This window comes from Rutilus rutilus (assembly GCF_951802725.1).
Source record: "Rutilus rutilus genome assembly, chromosome: 1".
Classification (NCBI taxonomy): Eukaryota; Metazoa; Chordata; class Actinopteri; order Cypriniformes; family Leuciscidae; genus Rutilus; species Rutilus rutilus.
Genome location: NC_140209.1, coordinates 56,143,983 through 56,171,852, shown reverse-complemented (window position 1 = coordinate 56,171,852; position 27,870 = coordinate 56,143,983). Strand labels below are relative to the sequence as shown.

Below are 27,870 nucleotides of genomic sequence, written 5' to 3'. Positions count from 1 at the left end.
AAATCATCCTATTAGTAGTTTTAATTTGAACATTTATTGATATTCTTAAATGTTGCTCATTGACTTCCCAAAAAAATTCGTTTGACAGACCTCAACTTAATTCCAACAGAGAGGGTAATAAAATGTATTTTTCTTTTCCAAGAGATGTGACCATTATTTATTTGAAAGATGACAAAAAAATACATAAAAAAGTGGTGTGCTGATAAACACAGGAAGCCCCCTGTTTATCAGCAGCAATGTGTGGATGAATCAGAATATTCAGAAAGACCAGAAATGGTCCATCAATTCAGTATACAGTTCTGAATAAAATGGCTCGTGATTGACAGCTACAGCAGCCAATCATCTTATAGTTGCTGTTTCGCAAAGGGCAGAACCTGTAAATTTGTTGGGAAGAGACTTGGTGGAAATTTCCATGACTTCATCTTCACTCTCCTCACTGGACACATGACCTTCCTCTGCGCCTCCATTCACCCCGTTGTGTTTCTTGAGATTCGCATGAGCACTTTTAGACGTGCTGACACCTTCATCAAGAAGCTCCACTCTGTTTTCTGAATCCTCCAAATCTTCCTCTTCCTCTTCCTCTTCCTGCTGAGATGCTTGAGTGTCTGTCATCTCCATTGGTTGCTTGTCTATGATGAATATGGACTGAGGACTGGTGTCCATCTCATCATCGTCCAAGTTCACACTAAAAAAAAGCAGACCAACCGTAAAACATGATATATTGAACAAACTTTCAAATGTAAGACTGGGGAACCACAACTACACTGCTGTTCAATAGTTTGGTCTTGGTAAGATTTGTTTAACTCTTATGCTCACCATGAGTGCATTTGTTTGATCAAAAATACAGTAAAAAAAATATATATATTATTACAATTTATTAATATATTATAATATATTGTAAAATGTAATTTATTTATGTGATGCAAAGCTGAATTGTCAGCATCATTACTCCAGTCTTCAGTGTCACATGATCCTTCAGAAATCAATCTGATATGCTGATCTGATGCTCAAGAAAAATGTCTGATTATTATCAGTGTTGAAAACTGTTTTTGTGGAAACCATGATAAATTTGGTTTGTTTCAGGGTTCTTTGATGAATAGAAAGGGAGCAGAACTCAGTTCAATCCCTATTAAAAGAGCGACATGCTCATGCAGGGGATTGTGGGATTGTCAGAGAAAGTATTGGCAATTTTTGTCTAAAAGTTGAGATATGCTTTGAGAGGAAAAAATGCACATATCTGGCAAAAGACAGCAGGCGACAGCAAGGAAAAACGTGGTAAGATGTTTGGCATGTGACCTTATTAAGAAGCTTAAAGTGAAAGGAATGTTTAATATTTGTTGAAAGAAAGTCCAGGAGAATGGTGTTGATTTAAACCCACTTCCTGGAAGATGAGAATTGAGCAATGACTCATGTCAGACACTCAATTCTTCAGAACTGTAATCAGATCACCAAGGAAACTTCACTATGATGATGTCTATCTTGAAAAAACTTGCTGCCTGAAGAAAACGATTGCCTATTTAGATCTACAGAAGTGCTTTCTATTGAGCTTTGTTTTTCTAAAAATGAGATCGGCTCTTGTTGGAAGATGTTTGCGAGGTTGTTGCTTACTGGTTTGAATCAGTGAGAATCTAGACAAGTCCCTGTTTTTGGGAGCATTTAAAAAAAAAAAAAAAAAGGCAAGTCTGTTTGCTTAGAATATATATATATATATATATATATATATATATATATATATATATATTATCTTTTATGGAGGTCCACTTTTTTTCTTTTTTACATCAAAAACCATTGTAATTTAGAACAGGCAATTTTCTATCCTGTTTTTGATAGACAATGGAGCTTGGTTTAAAATATAAGCTTATTTTTGGACTAACAAGGAAGTTTTGAGTTCTGAAACTTGCAGGATATTTATAGTTACAATGCCCTCTTGTATGTCAAAAGATCAAGGAAATTTTTATTCCTCAATTCATAACCTCATTAACCTTGAGCACGAGCAATAATACTGATTCTTCCCTAAGCAAACACTACTAACAATTTAATGAATGCACAACCAGGAAGTTTAGGGAACGTGTTTTTACCTCTCTTTGCCACCTGTGATGCGCATTTTCTGCCACATGTAATCCAGAAACATTGAGGCCTGCAGGAGACGGCCAATCCGCTGCATGTGTCTCTCTGCGGGAAACAGGATTCAAACGTATTAATGGAAAGGTCAGAAAGCACTTTACCACAGAAACACCACGTCCTCATGTGTGGGTTGGTTTGGATAAAACACCTGTGTACGGGATGAGGCCCTCCAGGTGAGTACGAGCCCCCTGGTACTGCAGCATCTCCTCTGGGCTCAGGTGTGTGAGCAGCACCTGCAGGATGGCCTGAGCGTCCAGACAGCTGCGCGAGTTCGTGTTCCACACCACACAGTAGCGCAGCACCGACTCTGAACACAACACACACACTCAGGTAAGGCAGTCACGATGAACCCGATGACCTTCACTAGTGCAGTGCACCAACACACGGCGTGTACCTTTTTGATCCTGACGCAGTTTCAGGAGGGTCTTTTCTAGCTCCTGTATCCCATCCTCCTGCTGCCGAATTTCTATGAAAGATTAAAGAAAATAACATAACATATGATTAATTGTGTGTGTGTGTGGGGGTCTTTTGGTACCTCACAATTCGATTTAAATCGATTCTTGAGGTCACGATTCAATTAAAAATCGATTCTCGATTTTGAATAAAATTTCTATTCAATATATGCAAAGATTTGATTGTAGTTTACTATGTTGTGTGACTTGTTTGACTAATAGGTCTAGAAGAAAGAAATCTCACTGAATAAAAACTTGAAATTTTTGTTTTTTCTTCCCATTTTTGTCAACCTAATATTATAAAACAAATGTCATTTAAGCTTACTGCAATCATTACACGCAAGACTGACAGTCTTCTGTAATAAAGCAAGTTAGCCCTGAGACAAACAGAAAAACTAAATTCCTTGATACAATATAAAAAAATAAAAAAAATAAACTAAGCTTCTCAGGTATAGTAGCCTAGGTTTATTTAACATGTCTTAAGAAATACTAGAGAAATTGAATAATCAAATGTAGAAATAAAACACTGTGTGTATATATATATATATATATATATATATATATATATATATATATATATATATATATATACATATATATATATATATATATACACACACACACACATATATACACACACACACATACACACGCTTCTATAATGCTTGATGAGTTATATATATATATACACACACATACATACATATATAAATACATATGTGTGTATATATATATATATATATATATAACTCATCAAGCATTATAGGAGAAAATTTAGAGTTGCTATCTTGACAAAAGGAGATTGCAAAAAGTATTTAATAAAAGGGGGCAAATAATTGTTCCCAACGTGTTTATTTCATAATGTGATTTCCACCCCTCTTTAAATTAATGAAAGGTTCGATTTTTGTATTTTTTTTAAAATAAAATATCAAAAGGATAAACAATGCAGATTTATTTTTTACAGCCATCTTTGATCATATTTACCAAGGGGGCAAATAATTCTGACCAGCACTGTATATATAGCCCAAATATAAAAGTGATGCATCAAATAAATTAAAAAATTATAAATAAATAACTATAAAAAGTGTATTGTTAAGTAAGTTGCGCATTAATTCAGTAAACAAACAGATATTAGTCAAATCTAAACAATCCACTGTCATAAAATGTACATTTCTAGTATAAATGTCTTCTAATCTTCAAAATCTTTCTTCTTTAAACAGGATAAAAACTTGCAGCTGGATAAATTAAAGCCGGTTCATGTGCACAGCGTCATTCACCTTGAAATCATATGATTCGATTCACGTCTTCTGACTGGCAAAGGAAAGTGGCATTTAGAGGTTTCTGCCAACGAACCGGTATTTCTGAACGGGCTGAGGCTGGGGTTTAGTGGGTTTGAATCGAAAGTATTTGATGAACGTATACTACACGTGCGGAGAGCGATCGCTCGACATCTTTTTTTCTTTTTCTTTGATGAATAGAAAATGATGAATAGTCAGATCTGCATTTACTTGAAATAGAAATCTTTGGCATTTCTTAGGTTTGACCAGTTCAGCCAAAGAGCAACGCTGGAATTTCTTAAGGATGTGTTGTTGAATACAAGACAATGAGTAATGAGTAATAATACACCAAGCATCATCTTACACAATCATAAACCCAACATCAGAAATTAGCCAGTGTTTGATTTACAACTTTCAGGAACTAAAGCTCATTCACTTTTTCCAAATAAACCCAGGACAATGAAGTTTTAAAAGCAAGCGGTGCAGCGTCTCAGATTCCAGGTCATGGGAGTATAAAATGCGGATCTACCAGATTGTCTTCCTAACAATCAGAGCGGCCATTTCAAATAAATGCTTTTGGAAAGTAAAGGTTGACTCAATGCAGGGAAACAAAAGAGAAAGTACCTCTGATGACTCGTAAGGCAGTGTGCGGCTGATCCAGAGAGATAGCGATACCCAGAGCCTTCAGGTACTTCTTCTCATGAAGTAAATTTGACAGTTCCTGCTGCCTAAGAAGATGCCACAAAATCTATAAGCACTCAACAGGATATTTTGTTTTGGAATGACAGACAATAATCCAAAAGAGCTACGTAAAAGCGCTAGTTCATCCAAAAATGAAAATGCTGTCATCATTTACTCTCCCTCGTGTCGTTTATCTCCGAAGCACAAAGATATTTTAGTCAAACATTAGATGTTTCTTCATTGAAGGTCCATCCAAGCCAAATTTTGATGTTTCAAACAAGTTTTTAAGAGGAGATCATAAAAATTTCAATCGAGTGGTTTCATCCACTAAAGATTTTGCTCTCGTGCCAAGAAAACAAAGTCTGATCTTCCGCTGACCATATTTGATCTGTTCTATACGTTCGCTGATCAATGTTTATATGTGAATAAAATCCTACATTAAATCTGTTTTGCATTTAACTGCTTGATTCATATGGATTACTTTTGCTATGTCTTTATGAACGGTCAAAGTTTTGGTGGAATGGAGAGAATAAAGAGAGATCAATCTAGATAATAGAGAGATAAATCTCTTCTAATCTTCATCTGTGTTTCAAAGATAAATGGAAATCATGCTGGTTTGGAACGACATGAGGGCGAGTAAATTACCGAATTTTCATTTTTGGATGGACTATATCTTTCATATTAGAAAAACCATTAAAATGAGCATATCAGAATTGAATCAATGCTAACGTTTATGTATAAGCTGTCATGTGTAAAGAATGGACCAGCAATGGATTGATACGGATCAGGTAAACCTATAAAGCGCTTTAAGGGTTTAAGAAACAATGTTTTGTTTCAACAACAGGATTGGTTTGGCAAGTGATAAATGTTATGACATTCCTCCTTGTCAATCTTTCATCAGGTATCTATCTGCCTGACAGCATTTGTTTGTTGCATTAAGCAGGCAGTGACTTACTTAAGGACTTGCTCTTCTTGTTTGGCCTGCTCCTCCGCAAGCTCCACTTTAGTCACATCCTGACCAGAAAACAAACAACTGTGTCAATACTGACCAGCACGCATAGACAATTGAAACAAATACACAGCAACCTTGACAATTGGTATAGGTATATAGAAATGTTTTGGCTGGAATGCAAATTATTATTACGCCAGAGTTTTTGGGAGCATGACTGTATAGATGAGCAATCAGTTTCACATAGTTACAGATACAGCAGCTTGCTAATTATAAGGATTATAAGAAATTATAGTTTTGTCCACATAATGTGTGTTACATAAGAATGGTGTATTAATTAATCCTCCAGTTTGTGATCCTCCAGAGCACTTGTGACTCATTAAACAATTAAAATTCACATTTGTCGTCGTCCTCAGGAATTGTGTTGTCAAAAATATTATGTATCGAAAACTGTACCAATACTGATTTCCTGTAGCATCTATACACTGATACAAGCTGCGCGTTCTCGCTCTCTCTTCTCTCTAATGGCGAAGTGACACACACCGCCTTACTCTCACTCACTCGTCTCATTCGCTCCATGTGGAATAGTGCTTGTATTTCGCATGATTTTAATCATTGTCGCAGGTTTCACGCTCTCACCAAAAGCACATGCAACACTGATCTATAAGTGTCGCGCACATAAAGCCGCCTCTCAAACAGCTCACGAGAACCAAAGTGACTTCTTTTTATGGCTTATTTCAGTCAAATACATACAAAAATGATGTCAAAATACCCATCTTTGTGTTTTAGGTAAACATAATTGAGAGAAAACGCATGTTGTGTAACAGTGCATGAGCTCTTAAAGTGACAGTAGCATAATAAACCTTATGCTGTCTGTCATGATAATCAAAGAACCAAAGACAGATAAAAATCACTCTTTGCTCAACTGAATAACTTCTTATTGAATTATTACTATGACAGCTATCCAGTGCTATTTTACATTTGATTACTTTCATTTCTGTAGTATTTCTGACCTAAATACTACTGATAGACCCTCCTGAAAAACTTAAAGCTGTTTTTTTTTTCATTTCTCTCTTTATTTTCTATTGTATTTTTTTGTGCTGTTGTTTGCAATTTGTTTATTTGTTATTATTTTATTACTATTTACATGTCTTTTTTTGCAAATGTAGCTCAACAATTTAAATAAAGCCTCCATGTGGTGTGTGTAATATTAACAAAATATTATGGGATAATAACAATTTATGTGTATGGCAGTATATATGGCAGTTTCTCACGTGGAATCAAAGGTCATTATTTTTCAAGGTATCGTATCGAAGTTGGAAATTCCAGTTTCGTGACAACACTACTCAGGATGACTAGAATCAATGCCCAAACATTAAATCATGTATGTATATGTATTCAGCATGGATATATAACTGTTGATCCACTGCATACTGTAACACACTGATATCTTCAGCTATTAACCTGCTGACCTACTTGGCTACAAAGATATGTGCTTTTATGCAAGTTAATCAGACAATATCCTGTTTCTGATGTAAATTAGTAAATCATAAACGTGTCCTACAGTGTGTGTGTGTGTGTGTGTGTGTTGTTGGACTTATTGCACACAATTTGCAAGCAATCAAATCAGATGGATGAATCAAGGTCTCCTGTATAGTAATATTGTAAATAAATAAATAATATAATATAATATAATATATACACACACACATATATATATTATATATAATGTATGTATGTATGTATGTATGTATATATATATATATATATATATATATATATACATACATATATATACACACACACACACACACACACACACACATATAAAAGGTCTACACTATATATATTTATTATAACAGGTTTCTATGTGAATATGTTTTAAAATGTAATTTATTCCTATGATCAAAGCTGAATTTTCAGCATCATTACTCCAGTCTTCAGTGTCACATGATCCTTCAGAAATCATTCTAATTTGATGATTTGATGCTCAAGAAACATTTCTGATTATTATCAGTGTTGAAACCAGCTGTGCTGCTTCATATATTTAGTGGAAACAGGAAGTTTTTTTTCCAGGATTCTTTGAACATTTAAATATTTTGAAAAGTAATATATGTAACTAAAGAAGATAAATATAAAGGCTAGAGATATCTGCTTCATCATCATGATTGTGTTGAATAGCAGAACATAACAATCCAGAAACAATGAACTGAAACATATTCATCATTCATCATGATCAGTGCCAGTGTAAAACAATGGGCCTTTTCTCTTGGTACGGGAAACTGACTGTTTCAGCACAAGATGCAGTTCACAATGTTTGATTTCACATTCGGTTTCATAACAGTGTTTTACCACCCTGCTGAAACTGTCAGGTGGACTGACCTTCCACAGTGTGATGGTGGAGTCGGCTGATCCAGACACCATCAGGTCGTCATTGCTGCTGCCATGCAGAGCCCACACTTTGTCCTGGTGAGCATCGAACGTTTTCACACACTCATTCGTTTTTATGGTCCACAACTTCACAAGTCCGTCAGATCCACTGAGGAATGACAGAGAAATAGAGTTGGGTCACAAAGGCACATGTTTGGACTTTGAACCACAAGCACAAATAATATTTCTATATCAAATATCCTTATTCAAATGAAAGTGAGCGTCTATATAGTTGAAAATAGTGCATGCATCAGAAAATGTAAGAGATAGTAGATAACCTACCTAGACACTAGTTGAGTTCCTCGACTGACAAATATGATCTTTAGCACAGATGCATCATGGCCCTCAAAAGTCTGCAGAGATAAAACAGAAATCATTTGAATCTACTTCATAAACTTCTGTTTAAACCGAACATCAGTATGTATGTTTCCATCCACCTATTTGTATGCGAATTTTGGGATATCACAAAAAACAACAACACTGAATGTAAAAGCCAAGATGTGCATAAATTAAAAGAAATTTGCATAAACGTATGTGCGTAATTAAGGCTTTCTAAACACAGTTCCTGATCTACTATGATTCAAAAGGTCATGTTACACTAATAATTTTTTATCAAACACTTATCAAAATGTATTCATTCTCTGAAATGACTTTCCTATTCAGATGATGCCCCTAAGACTTGCTATTTGGCACTGTATGTAACACTCATTTTACTATCCAATTGGATAAAATCAAGCCCCATCTTCGATTATTTGTTGAATATTTTGCTTGGAAAACAATCAAATATAATGGGCTGCAAAAGCAGTTTCATGTTTAAATGGTCTGATTTGCCCGTGCAACACTCACCACTGATGCTAGGGTATTGTGGGAGGTTGTCAGAACATTGCTATGCCATATTCTGTTCTCCAGATAAGACTGCAGAGTGCAACAGTCGAATTCTGGAAGTAAATCCCATTCATTTTCTCCATAGGGAAATAGATTTTTAACAGTAACTTATAAACCTATAAAGACAGACCTACTGTGAGCTATGAGGTTGTTAATCGATGGTAAATATACAGGTATATAAGGGGTGTAACGTCACGGTTCGATACATATCACGATACTGAACTCACGATACAATATTATTGTGATACTCCAAGACACATGATAAAAGGTTAACAAAAAAATACTGTTGATTAAAATGCAAAATTTTGATTTGATTGTCATTTGCGATGAGGATTGTATTTCTTTGCCTCATTAAAGCCGTTACCATCACCATTAAATCAAAACTGACAATCCTTGTTTTATATTATTTCATCATATATATTTTTTCAATCTATGTGCCCGTTAATCAAAATAACTTCCCATCGTGCAGCGGCATCTCTTCTCTGATGACGTGAGGGCGGGATCAACCTGTCACTCACATGAGGTCCACCAATAGCAAACCACAACCATCAAACCATTCAATAAATTCCTCATGAAATTCAAGTCTCTCCCTACATTTGTTCTTGTTCGAGAAGCCGTTTTACTCTAATATATCACAATATGGAAAAAAGACTTCCGTGTCATGTCTTCTTTAAGTACACAGTCTTGTACCTTTGTCTTTTTGCCCGATTTTGATTTCAGTCAGGACCACTCTGTTAGATTAGAGGCTCCGAAAGAAATTTGGCGGCAGGCTTCGCTCCCTGAATGGCTGGAAGGGGTACGGGCGTGCCTTGATCTTTAAAGAGAGCACCTCCTTAATCTGCAGAGATATCACCTTTATCATCATCAGGTCATTGCTGGGCACATTGGGCGACAAGCGTCCTCCAAAGTATTCGATCCATGGCCACATTCTCAACATCTTTCCTTTGGACACCGTTTCTCAGGTCTTCTTGGAATGTCTGTCTCCATGTCTTTGATCGCCCTGTTTGGGAATGCATAGGAGAGTGAGGCTAACCCTCAGCACAGTCACAGTGTCTGAGATTCGTCTAGTCCCACTCCACTTTCCGCTGGCGTAATTGTGATCGGGAGGATGGTTATATTGAACAGCCTAACCTTGGTCACTGCATCTATGGCCGGCATATTCTCGATGGGACGCGTCCTTGATGGGACGGTTGACGTCCGCCTCTGTCTCTCCATCAGTGGCCACTGTAGATAAACTCCATCAGCGTTTCCTCAATCAGCTGTCCTTGAACCATCAGTGGAGCTGTGCACCTCTCACTCTCATGGATCGGTCTTTTCTCCACTGATTCTCAGCCCAATCTTGCCAGCTTCTGCGTCCAGGTTGATGGTCACTTTTGCAGACGCTTTCTTGTCTCAGGCGGCAGAGATAGCGTATGATTGTTCTCTGGTAAGGCGATTGGTTACGGTATTACTAGAAAACTGATGTTACATCAGACATAATGTTGAATAGATAGGCACGAAATCACTCTCACTGACCTTTTCCTGTACCATTTTCAAAAAATGTCTAAAGACATCTTTTTCAGCAGCATCTGACCAATAATACTAGCACTTACCTTTTCTATTCGGGTTTCTTTCTGATAAAAAAAAAGAAAAAAAAGAAGACCTTGCTACGTGTACTGTGCTAGACTAACTGAGACTTGTTACAGCACTTGTATACTGTTGCTCTATTGTTCTCCTCATTTGTAAGTTGCTTTGGATAAAAGCGTCTGCTAAAGGATTAAATGTAATGTAAATGAAAGGGAGGAATAATGCTTGGATTAAAGCTGAAAGTGTAAGTTACCTTGAGGCAGCAGAAGTCTTGGAGGCTCCAGATCTTGATGGAGCCGTCCGCTGAGGCTGTGGCCAGGACCTGGTCCACAGGAGAGAACTGAACACACCAAATACCTCGACCATGACCTCTGAAGACGCCTAGCAGACTCATGTCAGCCAGGGACCAGAGTTTAGCTGTGCGATCCTGAGAGCCAGAGGCCAGCAGTTTGTCATTGGGAGAGATGGTCACACTGTTCACATCCTTCAGGAATATTCCAGGAGACAGAAACAAAATGACAAACATGTGTGAAGCATTTTATTTTAATTATATGTATATATATATATATATATATGTATGTATATGTATACATCTATATGTATGTATATATATATATATATATATATGTATATATGTATATACAGTGAGGAAAATAAGTATTTGAACACCCTGCTATTTTGCAAGTTCTCCCACTTAGAAATCATGGAGGGGTCTGAAATTGTCACCTTAGGTGCATGTCCACTGTGAGAGACATAATCTAAAAAAAAAAAATCCAGAAATCACAATGTATGATTTTTTAACTATTTATTTGTATGATACAGCTGCAAATAAGTATTTGAACACCTGAGAAAATCAATGTTAATATTTGGTACAGTAGCCTTTGTTTGCAATTACAGAGGTCAAACGTTTCCTGTAGTTTTTCACCAGGTTTGCACACACTGCAGGAGGGATTTTGGCCCACTCCTCCACACAGATCTTCTCTAGATCAGTCAGGTTTCTGGGCTGTCGCTGAGAAACACGGAGTTTGAGCTCCCTCCAAAGATTCTCTATTGGGTTTAGGTCTGGAGACTGGCTAGGCCACGCCAGAACCTTGATATGCTTCTTACAGAGCCACTCCTTGGTTATCCCCAAAGCATGATGCTACCACCCCCATGCTTCACAGTAGGGATGGTGTTCTTGGGATGGTACTCATCATTCTTCTTCCTCCAAACACGTTTAGTGGAATTATGACCAAAAAGTTCTATTTTGGTCTCATCTGACCACATGACTTTCTCCCATGACTCCTCTGGATCATCCAAATGGTCATTGGCAAACTTAAGACGGGCCTTGACATGTGCTGGTTTAAGCAGGGGAACCTTCCGTGCCATGCATGATTTCAAACCATGACGTCTTAGTGTATTACCAACAGTAACCTTGGAAACGGTGGTCCCAGCTCTTTTCAGGTCATTGACCAGCTCCTCCCGTGTAGTTCTGGGCTGATTTCTCACCTTTCTTAGGATCATTGAGACCCCACGAGGTGAGATCTTGCATGGAGCCCCAGTCCGAGGGAGATTGACAGTCATGTTTTGCTTCTTCCATTTTCTAATGATTGCTCCAACAGTGGACCTTTTTTCACCAAGCTGCTTGGCAATTTCCCTGTAGCTCTTTCCAGCCTTGTGGAGGTGTACAATTTTGTCTCTAGTGTCTTTGGACAGCTCTTTGGTCTTGGCCATGTTAGTAGTTGGAGTCTTACTGATTGTATGGGGTGGACAGGTGTCTTTATGCAGCTAACGACCTCAAACAGGTGCATCTAATTTAGGATAATAAATGGAGTGGAGGTGGACATTTTAAAGGCAGACTAACAGGTCTTTGAGGGTCAGAATTCTAGCTGATAGACAGGTGTTCAAATACTTATTTGCAGCTGTATCATACAAATAAATAGTTAAAAAAGCATATATTGTGATTTCTGGATTTTTTTTTTTTAGATTATGTCTCTCACAGTGGACATGCACCTACGATGACAATTTCAGACCCCTTTCATGATTTCTAAGTGGGAGAACTTGCAAAATAGCAGGGTGTTCAAATACTTATTTTCCTCACTGTATATATATATATATATATATATATAAAAGCACATTGTTTCATATAAAAAAAGCATATAAAAGCATGTTTCTTTGACAACACTAATATATATATATATATATATATATATATATATATATATATATATATATATATTAGTGTTGTCAAAGTTAGCACGTTAATAGCGCGTTAACGCAAAATCATATTAACGGCACTAATTTTTTTAACGGGCGATTAAAGTAGCGTGTATTTTCTGTTTGACCCGTGGCCCAACCCCTAGTTGGAGAAATGGAGAGACACAGTGTTGCCAACTTAGCGACATTGCAGACCCCTTTAGCGATTTTTTTCCCTTCAAAAAAGCGCCCAAACCTTATTTAGTTTCTGAGAATATACCGGTACTGCCAGTACTGCTCTCCCAGCACACGCGCACCTCTCTCTCTCTCTCTCTGCGTCTCGCGCTGAGAGCTGGTTATGTCTTAATGGGTCGCGTTTCAGTCACTATTTCATGTTCATTCCGTTAAAATATACCAATGAACAGTTTTATTGAGAATTTAGCTTCATCAAAATGGGCACAGAGAGAGACAAACTAATGTAATAATAAATAATAAATGTACATTTAGCATTTTCAGAAGAGCTGCCCTGTCATGCAAAAATCTAAACATATTTGTGTTAGTAAATTGCTCAGTGCAAAGAAAGAGAATAATGGGAACCTGGTATTTCTTTGTTCTTTCTACATGTGTCTAATAGACATGAACAAGTTCTTTGAAAAACATCTATGACCTTTGAAACATGTCTCGTCTTCATGCTCTATGTTGACTATGGTTTCAATAATAAACATACATTTGCATAAAGCATCCATATTTATCCATGCCCATGTTGATTAGAGTATTACAAACTTGAAAAGTATTAATTTAAGGTACATTTAGAACAAATAAAAAAAAAGTGCAATTAATCACGAGTTAACTCATGACAATCATGCGATTAATCGCGATTAAATAAAAAAAAAAATATTCCTATCTGTTATTTTGAACTTAAAGGGATAGTTCACCCAAAAATGAATATTCTATTATCGTTTACTCACCCTCAAGTTGTTCCAAACCTGTATGAGTTTCTTTGCTCTGCTGAACACAAAGGAAGATATTTGGAAGAATGTTTTAATCAAACAGATCTCGGTCCCCATTGACTACCATAGTATATATTTTTTCCTACTATGGAAGTCAATGGGGACCGAGATCTGTTTGGTTAAAACATTCTTCCAAATATCTTCCTTTGTGTTCAGCAGAGCAAAGAAACTCATACAGGTTTGGAACAACTTGAGGGTGAGTAAACGATGATAGAATTTTCATTTTTGGGTGAACTATCCCTTTAATAATGAATGATGAAAATGATAAACTATGGTTACACAATAAGAATGTGCATGTTTCTCTTATCTCAACAATGGACAATGGTTTTGACACAATGGACGCACAAGAAATGTCAAAAAAGATGGAAAACCGAGCATGTGCTGTCAAAACATGTTCTCCGCCATGGTTCACCTGACAGCTTTGCAGAACACATTTCTTGAATGAGATTGAACGTGACGAAGGCAAAGACCCACCTTGTCATGAGCTTTCTCTGTGAGTCTTGCCGTCATCAAGGCCGGTTCACATCCCACGGCTGGCAGAGAGTCAGGCAGTTCCCACACCTTAATAGTGCAGTCCTGACTGCCTGACACCAGGAAGACTTTCTTTAACCTGCATGCAGGAACAGTTAAACAGGTGTACGAGTTAGAAGAACTCAAAAACAAACACTTATTTGCACAGTAGGGTTGTCAAAAGTACCGATTTCGGTACTGAAATTTAAAAAATGTGACGATACCAGCATTTCCCTCTAGCATTTTGAGCACTGTTGAACGGATCCTTAAACACCTCTGACTGGCCATTGCGTTCACACGATTAAAATAGTGATAGTGACTAATCAGGTCTCTGATTGGTCATTCCGTTTTGTTGGTCATTGGTCATTCCGTTCACATACTCAACATATGTCTCTGATTGGCCATTATGTTCACACGCTCAACATATATGTCTCTGATTGGCCATTGCATTCACGTGCTCAGTGTGTTCAAGTGCTCAACATATGACTCTGATTTGCCACTGTATCACACGCTCAACATAAATGTCTCTGATTGGCCATTGTGTTCACGCGCTCAACTCTATGTCTCTGATTGGCCATTGTATTCACGCGCTCAACATATGTGTGTCTGATTGGCCATTGTGTTCATGCACTCAACATAAATGTCTCTGATTGGCCATTGTGTTCATGCACTCAACATATATGTGTCTGATTGGCCATTGTGTTCACATGTTCAACATTATGTCTCTGATTGGCCATTGTGTTCACATGCTCAACATAAATGTGTCTGATTGGCCATTGTGTTCATGCACTCAACATTATGTCTCTGATTGGCCATTGTGTTCACGTGCTCAACATAAATGTGTCTGATTGGCCATTGTGTTCATGCACTCAACATAAATGTCTCTGACTGGCCATTGTGTTCACATGTTCAACATTATGTCTCTGATTGGCCATTGTGTTCACGTGCTCAACATAAATGTCTCTGATTGGCCATTGTGTTCATGCACTCAACATTATGTCTCTGATTGGCCATTGTGTTCACGCGCTCAACATATATGTGTGTGATTGGCCATTGTGTTCACGCGCTCAACATATATGTCTCTGATTGGCCATTGTGTTCATGCACTCAACATATATGTGTGCGATTGGCCATTGTGTTCATGCACTCAACATAAATGTCTCTGATTGGCCATTGTGTTCATGCACTCAACATATATGTGTCTGATTGGCCATTGTGTTCACATGTTCAACATTATGTCTCTGATTGGCCATTGTGTTCACGTGCTCAACATAAATGTGTCTGATTGGCCATTGTGTTCATGCACTCAACATTATGTCTCTGATTGGCCATTGTGTTCACGTGCTCAACATAAATGTGTCTGATTGGCCATTGTGTTCATGCACTCAACATAAATGTCTCTGACTGGCCATTGTGTTCACATGTTCAACATTATGTCTCTGATTGGCCATTGTGTTCACGTGCTCAACATAAATGTCTCTGATTGGCCATTGTGTTCATGCACTCAACATTATGTCTCTGATTGGCCATTGTGTTCACGCGCTCAACATATATGTGTGTGATTGGCCATTGTGTTCACGCGCTCAACATATATGTCTCTGATTGGCCATTGTGTTCATGCACTCAACATATATGTGTGCGATTGGCCATTGTGTTCATGCACTCAACATAAATGTCTCTGATTGGCCACTGTGTTCACACGCTCAACATTATGTCTCTGATTGGCCATTGTGTTCACATGCTCAACATAAATGTCTCTGATTGGCCATTGTGTTCACGTGCTCAACATATGTCTCTGATTGGCCATTGTGTTCATGCGCTCAACATATATGTCTCTGATTGGCCATTGCATATATGAAACAGTGTCAACTGCCAGTTGGCCGGTAACATATTTATAAATTCTAGCAATGCAATGTTGTGAGAACATGATTGTGAACAAACGCGAACGCCGCTCGGGACAGTTGACTGGCCACTGCAGCATCAGCACAAAAGTTGAAGCCTTGCCAATTGAAATATTCAAGCGCAAGAAGATGTGAAAAGGAACTCAATTTATTACTTGCTATGTGGGAAGTTTTCAGTGCGCAAACATTCGCGCACCTGAACGCCAAGCGAACCAGGACTAAATGTATTTTTGTCCTGGACCAAAAGAACCAAGAGCATACACACACCCCCGCTTCAGTTGACGCCTGAAAAACCACACGCAGCTATGGATTATTCTCCTAAAAATCTTCATTTGTGTTTACCTGAAGAAAGAAAGTCATGTACATTCATTTGTGGGTGATCTGATTGGATAGGTCACGTTCTAAGGTGTTACAAAATAGCCAATAAGTGCAGCATTGGCAACCATAAAAGTTCATGAACTATATTAAAATGGGTTATGACCAGGTTTTGCAATTATTTGATTAAAATGTAATGTTTGATTAAAATTTGATTGCAAAATGTTGATGTTAAAATGTCATTCCAGAAACACACTTTTCAAAGATGTTTCAGGACAGACCTATGATAACGCTGCAGGTGTTTTTGCACACGTCTAGACTTTATCGCTCATCAAACTGCTATGTCCAATGATATACCCTGACCTGGAGCAGGCGATAGAGCCCACGGCATTGGAGTGTCCGCTCCCCTGAGCCACGCACTGCACGTAGCCGCTCTTCGGATCCATCTTCCACAGCCGCAAGGACTTGTCCTGCGTCAAAAGTTACATAAACCTGTTGTTTTTCCATGTGTGGGTGAAGCTATACATTCAAAAATATTCTGAATACCATGATATGCCAGTGAAAAGACAAAGTAAAAGAGTCACCTTTGCACAGCTGGCAAACATGGAGCCTTTGCGAAACACATCAATAGATAAGATGGTATCTGCAGACAGATAATCAGAGCAGAACATCAGCAGATGACAAGTTAAAAGTGCTCTCCTCATCGACGAGAATGTCAACAATGAAGACTGATGACTCGAGGTGCATGAAGAATACGTGGAGTGTGAGATTCCCTTTGTAATGTTTGAAGCCGGTTGTTTTTACACAATTGACAATTTAAGCAGTTAACAAATCTGGTATGTAGGGCTGCAAATAATGACGGTTTTGACAATCCATTGACTATTTTTTGAATAACTGAACAACAACAAAAAGTATGTATCTAATGATAACGTAATAGCGTGTGCACAAACACAGACACACCTATTAACCATCTATTAACGCTAAGCTTATGACTTACTTATGAAAGTGACCTACTTATTCCACATCCTGCTTAAAGTTTTCCTCAAAACAATGAGCAAACAATAACAATAGCTCTCAGTTTGCGTCAGGAAATGTTATGTTACATTTATAACAACTGGTTAGTGTTAGTTTCAGGGTGGGGCAACCGATTAGCTGCATTTTTAACTAAATTATCGTAACTTGCACTCAGTGATATTTAACTTTTTTGTACATACTTCTATAGTATTTATTAATATTCTATATAAGCTTTCATTTTAATGTTTTCACTGTAATTTTTGTTTAAGATTGAGTAATTTTGTTGTGCTTTTGTCGTTTTTACAATTAAAAAAATGATTCTATATAGTTTTAAATAATATTTATTTCATTTTAGTTTTATTATTTTAGTACTTAGACTTGTTTCAGTGTTTTTTGTTTAATTTGTTTCATCTCATATTTATTTTAGCTTTGATTCCCTTACAGGGAACAGTTTTAGTTAACAATAACACTGCTTCCTTTTAAACCTTGCCCAAGAACAAATATTTGATCAAAATTAATATTTTAGTCTATTTTGTCAGGTTGACACTCAGACTCCCTTGCTCAGTGAATTCTTTGTGTGTGTGTGTGTGTGTGTGTGTGTTTAACATGGGCTCATACATTTCATTTGCAGATATGAATCTAATGATAACTTGTGCTGTAGGAAACACCACAAACAAGTGCATTAACAGCACACACACGAAACTATACTAATGATCTTGTTTTGACTGAATCAAGTTCCATGCAGTTATTGTAATAAAATTGAGATACTATATTTATTAACATTTTAAAATGGTTTATATTTTAATCTTGGCTTCACATCTTGATTTTAATTTTAGTAAAAAAATAGTAGTTTTTTTTTTTTTTTTTTTGCTATATTAGTACAGTACAGGTCAAAAGTATGGAAACATTACTATTTTTAATGTTTTTGAAAGAAGTTTCTTCTGCTCATCAAGCCTGCATTTATTTGATCAAAAATACAGAAAAAAAATAATAATATTGTGATATATTATTACAATTTAAAATAATTGGTTTTCAATTTATTATACTTTAAATTATCATTTATTTCTGTGATGCAAAGCTGAATTTTCAGGGTCATTACTCCAGTCTATCACATGATCCTTTAGAAATCATTATAATATGATGATTCATTATCAAAGTTGGAAACAGTTCTGCTGCTTAATATTTTTCCATAACCTGTGATAATTTTTTAGGATACTTTGATGAATAAAAAGTAAAAAAAAAATAAAACAAAAAAAAAGAAGCACATTTTTTAAAAATAGAAATCTTTTGTAACAACAATATACACTACTGGTCAGTAATTTTTTTTCTGTCTTTTTTTTGAAATAAATCAATACTTTTATTCAGCAAGGATGTGTTAAATTGGTAAAAAGTGATAGTAAAGAAGATTTATATTATTAGAAAATATTTTTTTATTTTGAATAAATGCAGTTCTTTTTAACCTTTTATTCATCAAATATATTAGGCAGCAGAACTGTTTCCAACACTCATAATAAATCAGAATATTAGAGTGATTTCTAAAGGATCATGTGATAGACTGGATGTCACATGTGACACTGAAGACTGGAGTAATGATCCTGAAAATTCAGTTTTGATCACAGGAATAAATTATTTTTTAAAGTATATTCAAATAGAAAACTATTATTTTAAGTTGTAATAATATTTCACAATATTACTGTTTTTTTTTCTGTATTTTTCATCAAATAAACACAGCCATGATAAGCATTAGAGACTTCTTTCAAAAATATAAAAAAAACATAATGTTTCCAAACTTTTGACCTGTACTGTACATCAAGTAAAAAATGAAAATGAGAAATGTTACCTTGCCAACTAGCTGATGTAAAAACAAACAAAAAAACATTTACATTTAAAATTTTATTTCAGGTAACAAATGTTTTATGGCATTAGTTTTATTTAACTATAATAACCCTGGTTTCCATCATGTATGTTTTTTCACTGCTCTCAAATGTATTTTCATTATAGTGAAGCCAAAGACAAATTTCCACTTGTGGACAATAAAGGAACTAAACTAAACTAAAAACAGCGCTGGTTGTTCTCTCGATACTCGACACCACTATGTTTTACAACCAAATTATATTTAATAGGCTATCTAATTCATTTAAATTACAGTGGAATGTTTTCCTCCACGTGAGTGTCCGAACATGATGCATGACGTGATACGCTTAGCTTCCCGAAGCGATATTTGAGATAGTGTGGGTTTAGTGTCGCGTGCACACACTCTCAAGTGGCCAAGATTGCAAGTGTGGGTATTTGGAAAGGTGTGAACCGAAGTGTTTTGAATGAATGCACAGAGTGTGTAGCGTATCCAGCGTGCTGCTGCCCTCTAGTGGCTCACTGACCTGTGTGTCCATACAGAATCTGACAGCTGTTAGTGGCCAAATCAAACACCTTCAGCTGAGAGCTGTTAGTGGCCACAACGATGTGCGTGTCGTCCTTCCCCAGGAACTTCACATCCAAGATATCATCATTGTAGCCCACGAACTTCAAAAGAAGAGATAAACAAGCCGAATGATTCACCATTCCAGATGCAGCGTTGACGCAAGGCGAGCTGTGAGGCTTACCTGCTGCTGCACGGTGAGCGTGGGCATCTGATAGATAAGGATGTTGTGCTCTGCGGTGACTGTGGCCAGTCTGTTGGACTTAGGCATGGGCAGGAGGTGCACCAGACAGCGCGGGTCCAAATCGGCCTCCTCCGTGCTGAGAGCCGGGGCATCAGGCAGAGTCTGCGTGAACACACAGCGCGCTGAGCTGGAGTCCCACACTCGAAGAACGCCTGCGGAGAACATCACAATTACTCAGAGCAAGGACTCAATATTTGCATTGCACAGGAGCGCCACACAGCGCCAAAATCATTCATTTTTTGCCAAAGCCTACAAATAAGCAAAATGTATATCTTTAAACAACAACGTTTTTTCATTCATCTTATATTTTAAAGGGTTTGCATGCATCTTTTTTTATCTCTATTAGATGCAACAAAGCAGATTAAAGTGTAATTTTGCCAATTTTCAACCCGATTTGTATTGTTACAATGTCGGTAGTACATGAAAATTAACGGTTTACTCTTCTGGAAGGCAACATGCCCATACATTATATAAGGTTTCATAAAGACAACAGACTTTTTTTGTTTTCTCTAGACAGGCAGCAACGATTTTTTTTTTTTATTGAAAGTTCTCCTGTAAGCCCATTTTGCCAGTGATGAAGTACCCATTTGAAATGATGTCTCAGTGTGTCTGTGTCATGAACCTCAGCCATTGGCTGATCCAGTAATCATTTTAGATTTTCTGGATTAAGAAAAACTCTATATGTACGTTTTTAAACTACATGCAGCCATTAAAACTAAAATCAATCTTTTTCATTGCTACAAGTGAATTTAGGCATCACAACATTATAATGCAAAGTATAAAAATGAATATTGATTTTGAGATTTGCTAAAGATCACATTTAACAATATTAAGTGAACATTAGATGGCAGCAAAGTTCTAACTTTAAAAATATATTAAATGAGCATGAACAATTAAACAATATTAAATGGACATAAATGTAAAAAAAATTAACGGAATTAAAGCTTAAATAAAATAAAATATAAATATTAAATCAATAACAAAGTAAAAAAAATTAAAAAATAAATATATATATCTCTTTAACATTCTTTAACAAACAAACAAAAATAAAATAAGTTTAAGTACCAAACTTACAAAAAATTTTTTTTATAATAAACTAAAACAAATATATGAAATAAATATCAATTAAAGCTAAATATAAAAAAAGCACAACAAAATTATTAAAAACTTAAATTAAAATTAAAACTGAAAATATATAAAAATAATAGCTAATTCACATTATTGGTTAATACTAATTAAATACTACTAATAAATAATACTAGAATAACACTGATACCAGTTAGTGTGTAGTTGCACACCAGTGTAGGGTTGCACCAGCCATTCTTTCTTACGCAAGTCCACACTAGAGGCTGAGTAACTACTAGCCAGTTTGTAACTAACTCTGTACTTTATTCCGTTGCACCATTTGTTCTTAAGGCAGAATGTAGCTAGTAGGTCGTAAGCTCTCCGTAAAGTAATGCGTAGTCACATAATATGACGTTTACCCTCAATTATCCAATAGCAGCCTTCAAATACGTGAGCAGAAGTTGAGTTGAAATGCTGTGAATTTCAGTTTATCCTTCATTCTAACTTCTTTTGCCTCACGTTACTAACGGTAAAAACAGTTTAACGGTTTCCTTTAAATACGATTCTTAATCATGGATAACATAAGGGTTTTTATATGTAAATAACATTCAGAAACTGTATTTGAAACGAAATGAATAAGGATAAATAAATACAAAAAACATAAGAAATTACATTTATTGATTATGACTGATTTTATTTGGCATGCACAACACGGACCGATGGGACAGATGCACACAGCGGCGCGCTGTTTAGGACGGGTTCATGTTGAGGAGCCGCTGACAAAGTAATCTTTTCACACAATGTTCTGCAAGTGTAAATGTCAGCATTGAAGTCAGAATTGAATTCTGTCAGGTAAAAGAAGAGATTATTGATGCAGTTCAGTTACTCCTGATCGGAGGCTTCCATAAATATTTAGCTCAAACGAAGAGTTACGCTTCAACTAAGTTTAATGGTGCAAAGCTATATTGAGCGTTTTTATTGGAATTTAGTGTCCATTTACGTCAAAACTAGGCTAAGTTGTTACGTACGCACAGCTGGTCAGTACTGCTTTTATGGATTTTCATCCAATATAAATTAAACGGTTTTGAGATTTGAACGAGTAGAGTTTACCTTTGCTGCCAGCCGTGACAAAGTGTAACTCTTCATTCTTCACACCCATCTGGGAGTAATCGCTCGTCCCAGGGAGAAGAACAACACCTTCCACAGCCTGAACATCCACAAATAAGAGAAATCCATGTAAAACAACAAGGCCGTATTTCCAGAGTATCATTGCTTATTTACAAAGACAATAATTGAGCTGCTATAAAGCTAAATGGGACACAGTCTCATCCTGACCTCATAGACAGGGACTGTCCTCTTCACCGCCTTCTCCGTCAGGTCCCACACCGAACAGATTTTGTCTCGGCCAGAACTAAAAAAATGTAGACTTTATTAAAACTGGACTATTATGAGGACAATGCTTGATGAGATTCCCAAGAAACGCGACGGTTCGTTTACCTGACGAGTGTTTGGCCGTCAGGAGAGAAGGCCAGCGATGTGACGGCACTGTAGTGGCTCTCCAAAACACATATGCACTTGCTGCTCCGCAGGTCCCAGATCCGGATCCCACAGTTCGCAGAGGAAGAGAAGAGCTGCAGCCGGCTGATGTCTGGATGAAACTCAACCAAACTGAGAGAGAGAGAGAGACGTTACAGCTTTTAGACATGGCATAACAACCAGCTGTGCCAGTATTTCATCATCACAGAAAGGAAGGAATTATAAAGGATAAATGAGAGATGATTTCGAAATTTTGGAAGCTGAGTTTCTTCAGTGCTTACTGTACGACACCAGACGATCCTTTCAGATTGTGCGTGCAGTACTGCTTCACAACATCCCACAGCTTGATGGTGCCATCACAACCTCCTACAAACACAACAACAAATATTCACTACCCTTGTGAAAACGAAGCGCCCTTAACTTTATTCGATGTGCACTTGGAGTGTGTATTTTGGCAGATGATATAATATTAATGAAATAAAAGGCCAGACACTTTCATGACTGTTTCTTGTCACACTTACGTAAACTTTTTAAAAAAGTGCACTTTGTAGTAATGTAAAATTAAAAGTTTAATGTTGAAATACATTTGAAAATCATTGTTTTTATAATAATCTTTTGCGGTGCTTTAAAGAAGTGCACTTATTATGATTTGTTGACTAACATAATACAGCACATCTCAGTACTTGATTATTATTTTAAACTGTAGGTATTCAATATTACATTTAATATACTTTTTGTGTTTAATATACTTTTAATATACTCTGTTTGACGCCAACCATAAGCGTTTTGTCGATAGAAATGGGTTACTCGCTACTGTAAAGCGACGTGACTGGCTCCGAGCACAGAGGGCAGACACGACTAATCAATAAGCAAATTTGTTGTTTATCGACAATAATGAATTTTATTGATTAGTATTTGCAGCCCTACATGTAATACGCATACAATTAATTATCTAAAAAACATTGCATTCTGGTCACACTTATGTTTATTCTTTTACAATATATTATTATAGTAATACTATGTAATAATATAGTATTATTATCTTTTTAAAAGCACGCTAAAGTGATATTTTTCTCAAGAGTATTGCTAAGTAGTAAAAAAAAACAAGATTACAATTGAAAATATCTTAATATGACATTTTGCCCTATTATGAAGATATACAGTTGTGCTCAAAAGTTTACACACCCCTTGCAGAATCTGTGAAAATATGAATAATTTTTGCACGATTACTCGCAATAAATATGAAATTGCGCAGTATTAAGAATTAATACACAGTATTAAGTATCAAGGGCTTGTAAACTTATGACCGGGGTCTTTTTTATCAATTCAGCTATTTTTTTGTCTTGTGGACTATATGTAGCCTAATCATCCTTTATGTAAAATATCTTGTTCAGGACAGTACTAAACAAAAAATAACATGCATTTTGTATGTTCCCTCTTATTTTGTTTGTAAATCATTCACAGCTTCTGCAAGGGGTGTGTAAACTTCTGAGCACAACTGCAGCTGACATTAAGACTGGCGCATATAGTGCTACTCGTTGCATCAAACATCTGGCTTATGTCTGACCTGTCGCCAGCAGGGTGGAGGTGCAGTCAAAGGTCATGCTGGCCACAGGCACATTGTGGATGGCCCTCCACGACCGAGTGCACTTGTCCTGCTTCCAGTCCCACTGCTTCAAGAGCAAAGCCCTGCTGGCGGTCACCAGCATCTGCAGAGAAACAACAGCTCAGTCTCAGACATCCTGAAACTGCAGACAGTCCAATGCCAGATCACGGAGTGAGCTCACCTCATCATCAGGGCTGAGAGAGAACGAGGTGATGTCCTCTTGATCATCCTGCTCCGAGAAAGCAAAAAGTGAGAAAAACAGGCAGTCATATTTCAGACATGGTGCTTCTTCAATTTTGGGCACTTTTATATCATTTTATTATATGAAGTTCACATTAAAGTTTACTTCAATCCCTTCATCATATTGCTATTTTAAGATGTATTTATTATAAATGATTTATCCGTGCACGTCATTATTTTTTTTAATTAATGCGTTAAATGTGTTTTGTGTTAAATGTGTCGTGTTTAAATTCAATCTTTAATCAAAATAACTCCCCCTCGCACTTGCAGCTCGTCTCTTCTCTTCTCTGGTGACGTTTTTACTATCAACCCGTCACTCACATGAGATCCACCAATAGCAAACCACAACCATCCAATCAATTCCCCATCAAGTCCCGCTAGAGCTGCACGATTAATCGCTGAAAGATTGCGATGTCGACACCCATGTGATCTTATTCCTAAATGACAACGTGTCTATTAAACCTTTAACAAGTACGATCACAGAGAAAATTCAGATCTGCGATGGCGCTGATCCAGAGAGAGCAGTTGTCATGTACAGTACAGGTATGAAACAGCGTCACAAACAGACTTCTCAACCGCACAGTATCATTATATCAGTCTTACAATAATTCAAATGATCACAGAAGAACTGGGATAAAAGTTTTTAAAAAGTTTAGCTTTTGAAATAAAGATTGTCTCAATTACATTGTTACACCAGTAGGTGGCGACAAGTGACTGTTAATGAATGTATTCGTCTTTGAATCATTCATTCAAGAGATTCGTTCAAAAACGCTGATTCATCCAGTAATGAAACTAAGTGAAGTATTTATGAGTGAGTAATTGAATCATTCATTCAAACCGATTTAAAAAAATAAATTTATTCGATATTTTTAAATAGACTGTTTTGTTTAGCTGACCATTCAGAATCGTGGGAGGATCGTGTTTATCAAATTATCCAGAATCGTGCAGCTCTAAGTCCCAGCCTACATTTTTTCTTGCTCCAGAGGCCGATTCACTCGGATATACGGCACTCAAAATAGGGAAGAAAAGACTATTGCAACTTCGGTTTCATGCCGACTTTAAGGAAAGACACTATACAGGGTAATCATTTTAACTAACAGAGATCATCATACTTCACCAGTAATTCTCACATTAATACAACAATAATGGTTTTGTATTACAAGCTTTCTGAAATGTTCATTGACGAATAAGGTTTTTAAAAGTGTAAAACAATAGAATGGAGATATAACTATATTTGAAACCATTTTTTAGTTTACCTAGGTGTTAACAATAAGATTTTGTGGTTTGTACAATCAATTAACACTGTTTTTGGTCATTTTTTACAAGATGGAAAAAATTTGTCACCAAAAAAGTCATTCGGTTTAACCACTGATTTGAAAGTTAAAAACTGATTTGGCATTGATGTTGAGATAGTGTATATAGTGTGTACCACAGAAGAAATATTAAATTAAATTATCACTGATCTCATAAATGTAATCATTTATTGGACTACTCTAAACACTCCAACATATTCAAGTTACACATTGCACAGGGAAAGGAGAAAAGGGGAAATATATAAAAAAAGAGCCTTATCTGCTTTATATTTGTATTATTGTAGTTCCTTTAGTTATTAAAAACAATATTATTCCATTTAAATATTTACTATATCGGTTTTACCAAATGACCTTTTGACACTTCAAAATCTTTAAAATACCTTTATATGTAGTAAAATATAATTAAAACCTTTTGGATTCAGTAAAAGAGATCAAGTTGTACTACCTTACATACTTTGGATGTTATAAATTTGTTTTTTTTTATTATTATTAAGCCCTTTAGACAAAAAAATGACCCGTCACGTCATTGACCCATATGCAGATGATGCATTATCTTATTAATTCGGCACTAATTTTCCAGAACTTTAATCTGAAAATTGTATAAAGCAGGTTCAAATTTCTTGTTTCATTTTGTTGGCAATGTTTTACAATATTATTAGTAATAAAATGTTATAGAAATCAGGCCAAAGATATAAGAACAACCCATCTGTCAAAACCTTCTGAATATAGAGATAATATTTTGAGTTTCTGTTGATTAAATCAATCTCTTTCTATCTTTGTATTAACCTTTTTTTTTTTTTTTCAATTAACTGAAAAATGTATGGCAAGCAGTTTACTTACTTTTTTAAGCTAAACCAACAATTATTTTTACAGTGTAGAAATAAAATTGTAAAGTCTGGTGTATGTAAGTGCTCCTAAGAAACTAAGTAAAACAAGCATAAATCATTTCAATGTCGATGTTGAGAAAATGATTTTAGCAATGAATAAAGCATTCTCCTGGCTGTGATTGATGCATGTCCACGGTTTTAGACAAACTAAATGAACTAGATCAAAAGTGCCCACAGTTGAAGAACAAAACTGTAAGACACTGACCTGCTCAATACTATGTATGATTTTCCCTGTATTGATCTGCAAAATGTTGACTCTTGATCCACATGTGCAGAAGATGTGCTGTTCATCACGACTGATCTGGATGGAGATACAAAACAAGTCAAGCGAGCAGGTATAATAGCTGGAGTTAATGTAACTAGTCTAATAATATGATAATTTAAAAAAGTTTACACTTTATTTTTTAGGTGTCTTTGTTGCACTGTAATTATACATTTAGCCCTAAGTACTGAATGATATTAAATAACAACTTTTATTTAGTAACGTTATAGGGTTTGGTTTGCGGTTAGTTGCATGTATGCATAATTTATAGTTATTAGTTACTATAGTAACTACATGTACCAAAGACACTGTCAAATAAAGTGTAACTAAAAAAACATGGACATACCTGCACTTTGCCTCCCTTATAGAACGGCTCTATTTTGCTGGAGACTGCATAACTAAACAAGCAAATGAGATGATCATAAACTAGTTGTCAAATAAGGCAGTTAACAGTAATCTCAATTTCATTTGTCACTGCACATTTCGAATGAGTCTTTTCCATTGAGAACAGTCAAGCACAGACGATAAAGTACACTTACTTAGATTTAAACAGCAGCGTGTGTCCAGCCATGACAACAAACGATGTTTGCGACTTCTCGGGAATAATATGGTTCTTGTAAAAAGCATATGTATTTAATTCATGCACCTCTGATTTTTACACGCATGGTGCATGTGTTCATTCCAATGTCGCACGAATATGACGTCAAGATGAAAACGCATGCTACAGTGACCTCTAGTGGCAAACAAACGAATGCCAAACAAAATAAATACATAAATAAAATAAAATAAATAAATAACAATGATAATATTGATGATGGTAATAATAATAATAATAATAATAATAATAATAATAACAATAACAACAGCAATAATAATATCACTATAATTATTTAGTAAAGGAGAGAGCATAAGCGATAGTAAAATAATCTTTCAAATGTTCACAAGCGCATTTGTTTTAAATAATTATAAAAATAACCTACATTATTTCGGTTTTAGTTGATTTGTTTTCAAT

The 27,870-nt window shown here is 36.1% G+C and overlaps 1 protein-coding gene across 1 annotated transcript; it reads right to left on the bottom strand.

Moving 5' to 3' along the window:
* Positions 1 to 127: 127 nt before the first annotated feature.
* Positions 128 to 27,563, bottom strand: tbl3 (transducin beta like 3). The gene is made up of 23 exons (XM_084413780.1): positions 27,398 to 27,563; positions 27,205 to 27,256; positions 26,802 to 26,897; positions 24,338 to 24,385; positions 24,118 to 24,259; positions 22,832 to 22,916; positions 22,512 to 22,682; positions 22,350 to 22,425; positions 22,125 to 22,221; positions 19,890 to 20,101; positions 19,668 to 19,809; positions 16,860 to 16,918; positions 16,639 to 16,745; positions 14,024 to 14,159; positions 10,618 to 10,848; positions 8,196 to 8,266; positions 7,866 to 8,022; positions 5,490 to 5,548; positions 4,478 to 4,581; positions 2,519 to 2,590; positions 2,273 to 2,431; positions 2,079 to 2,172; positions 128 to 685 (listed from the first exon to the last, which is right to left on the bottom strand). Exons 1-23 carry the CDS (start codon positions 27,427 to 27,429, stop codon positions 340 to 342), a joined length of 2,748 nt encoding a protein of 915 aa, XP_084269906.1. The 5' UTR covers positions 27,430 to 27,563; the 3' UTR covers positions 128 to 339.
* Positions 27,564 to 27,870: the final 307 nt, after the last annotated feature.

Coding starts and splice junctions, on each gene's coding strand:
- tbl3 (XM_084413780.1), bottom strand. CDS start 27,429: ATGGCTGGACACACGCTGCTGTTTAAATCTAA. Junction 27,257..27,397: donor ACGCTGCTGTTTAAATCTAA/GTAAGTGTACTT, acceptor TTGCTTGTTTAG/TTATGCAGTCTCCAGCAAAA. Junction 2,591..4,477: donor TGCCTTACGAGTCATCAGAG/GTACTTTCTCTT, acceptor AATCTTTCATAG/AAATTCGGCAGCAGGAGGAT.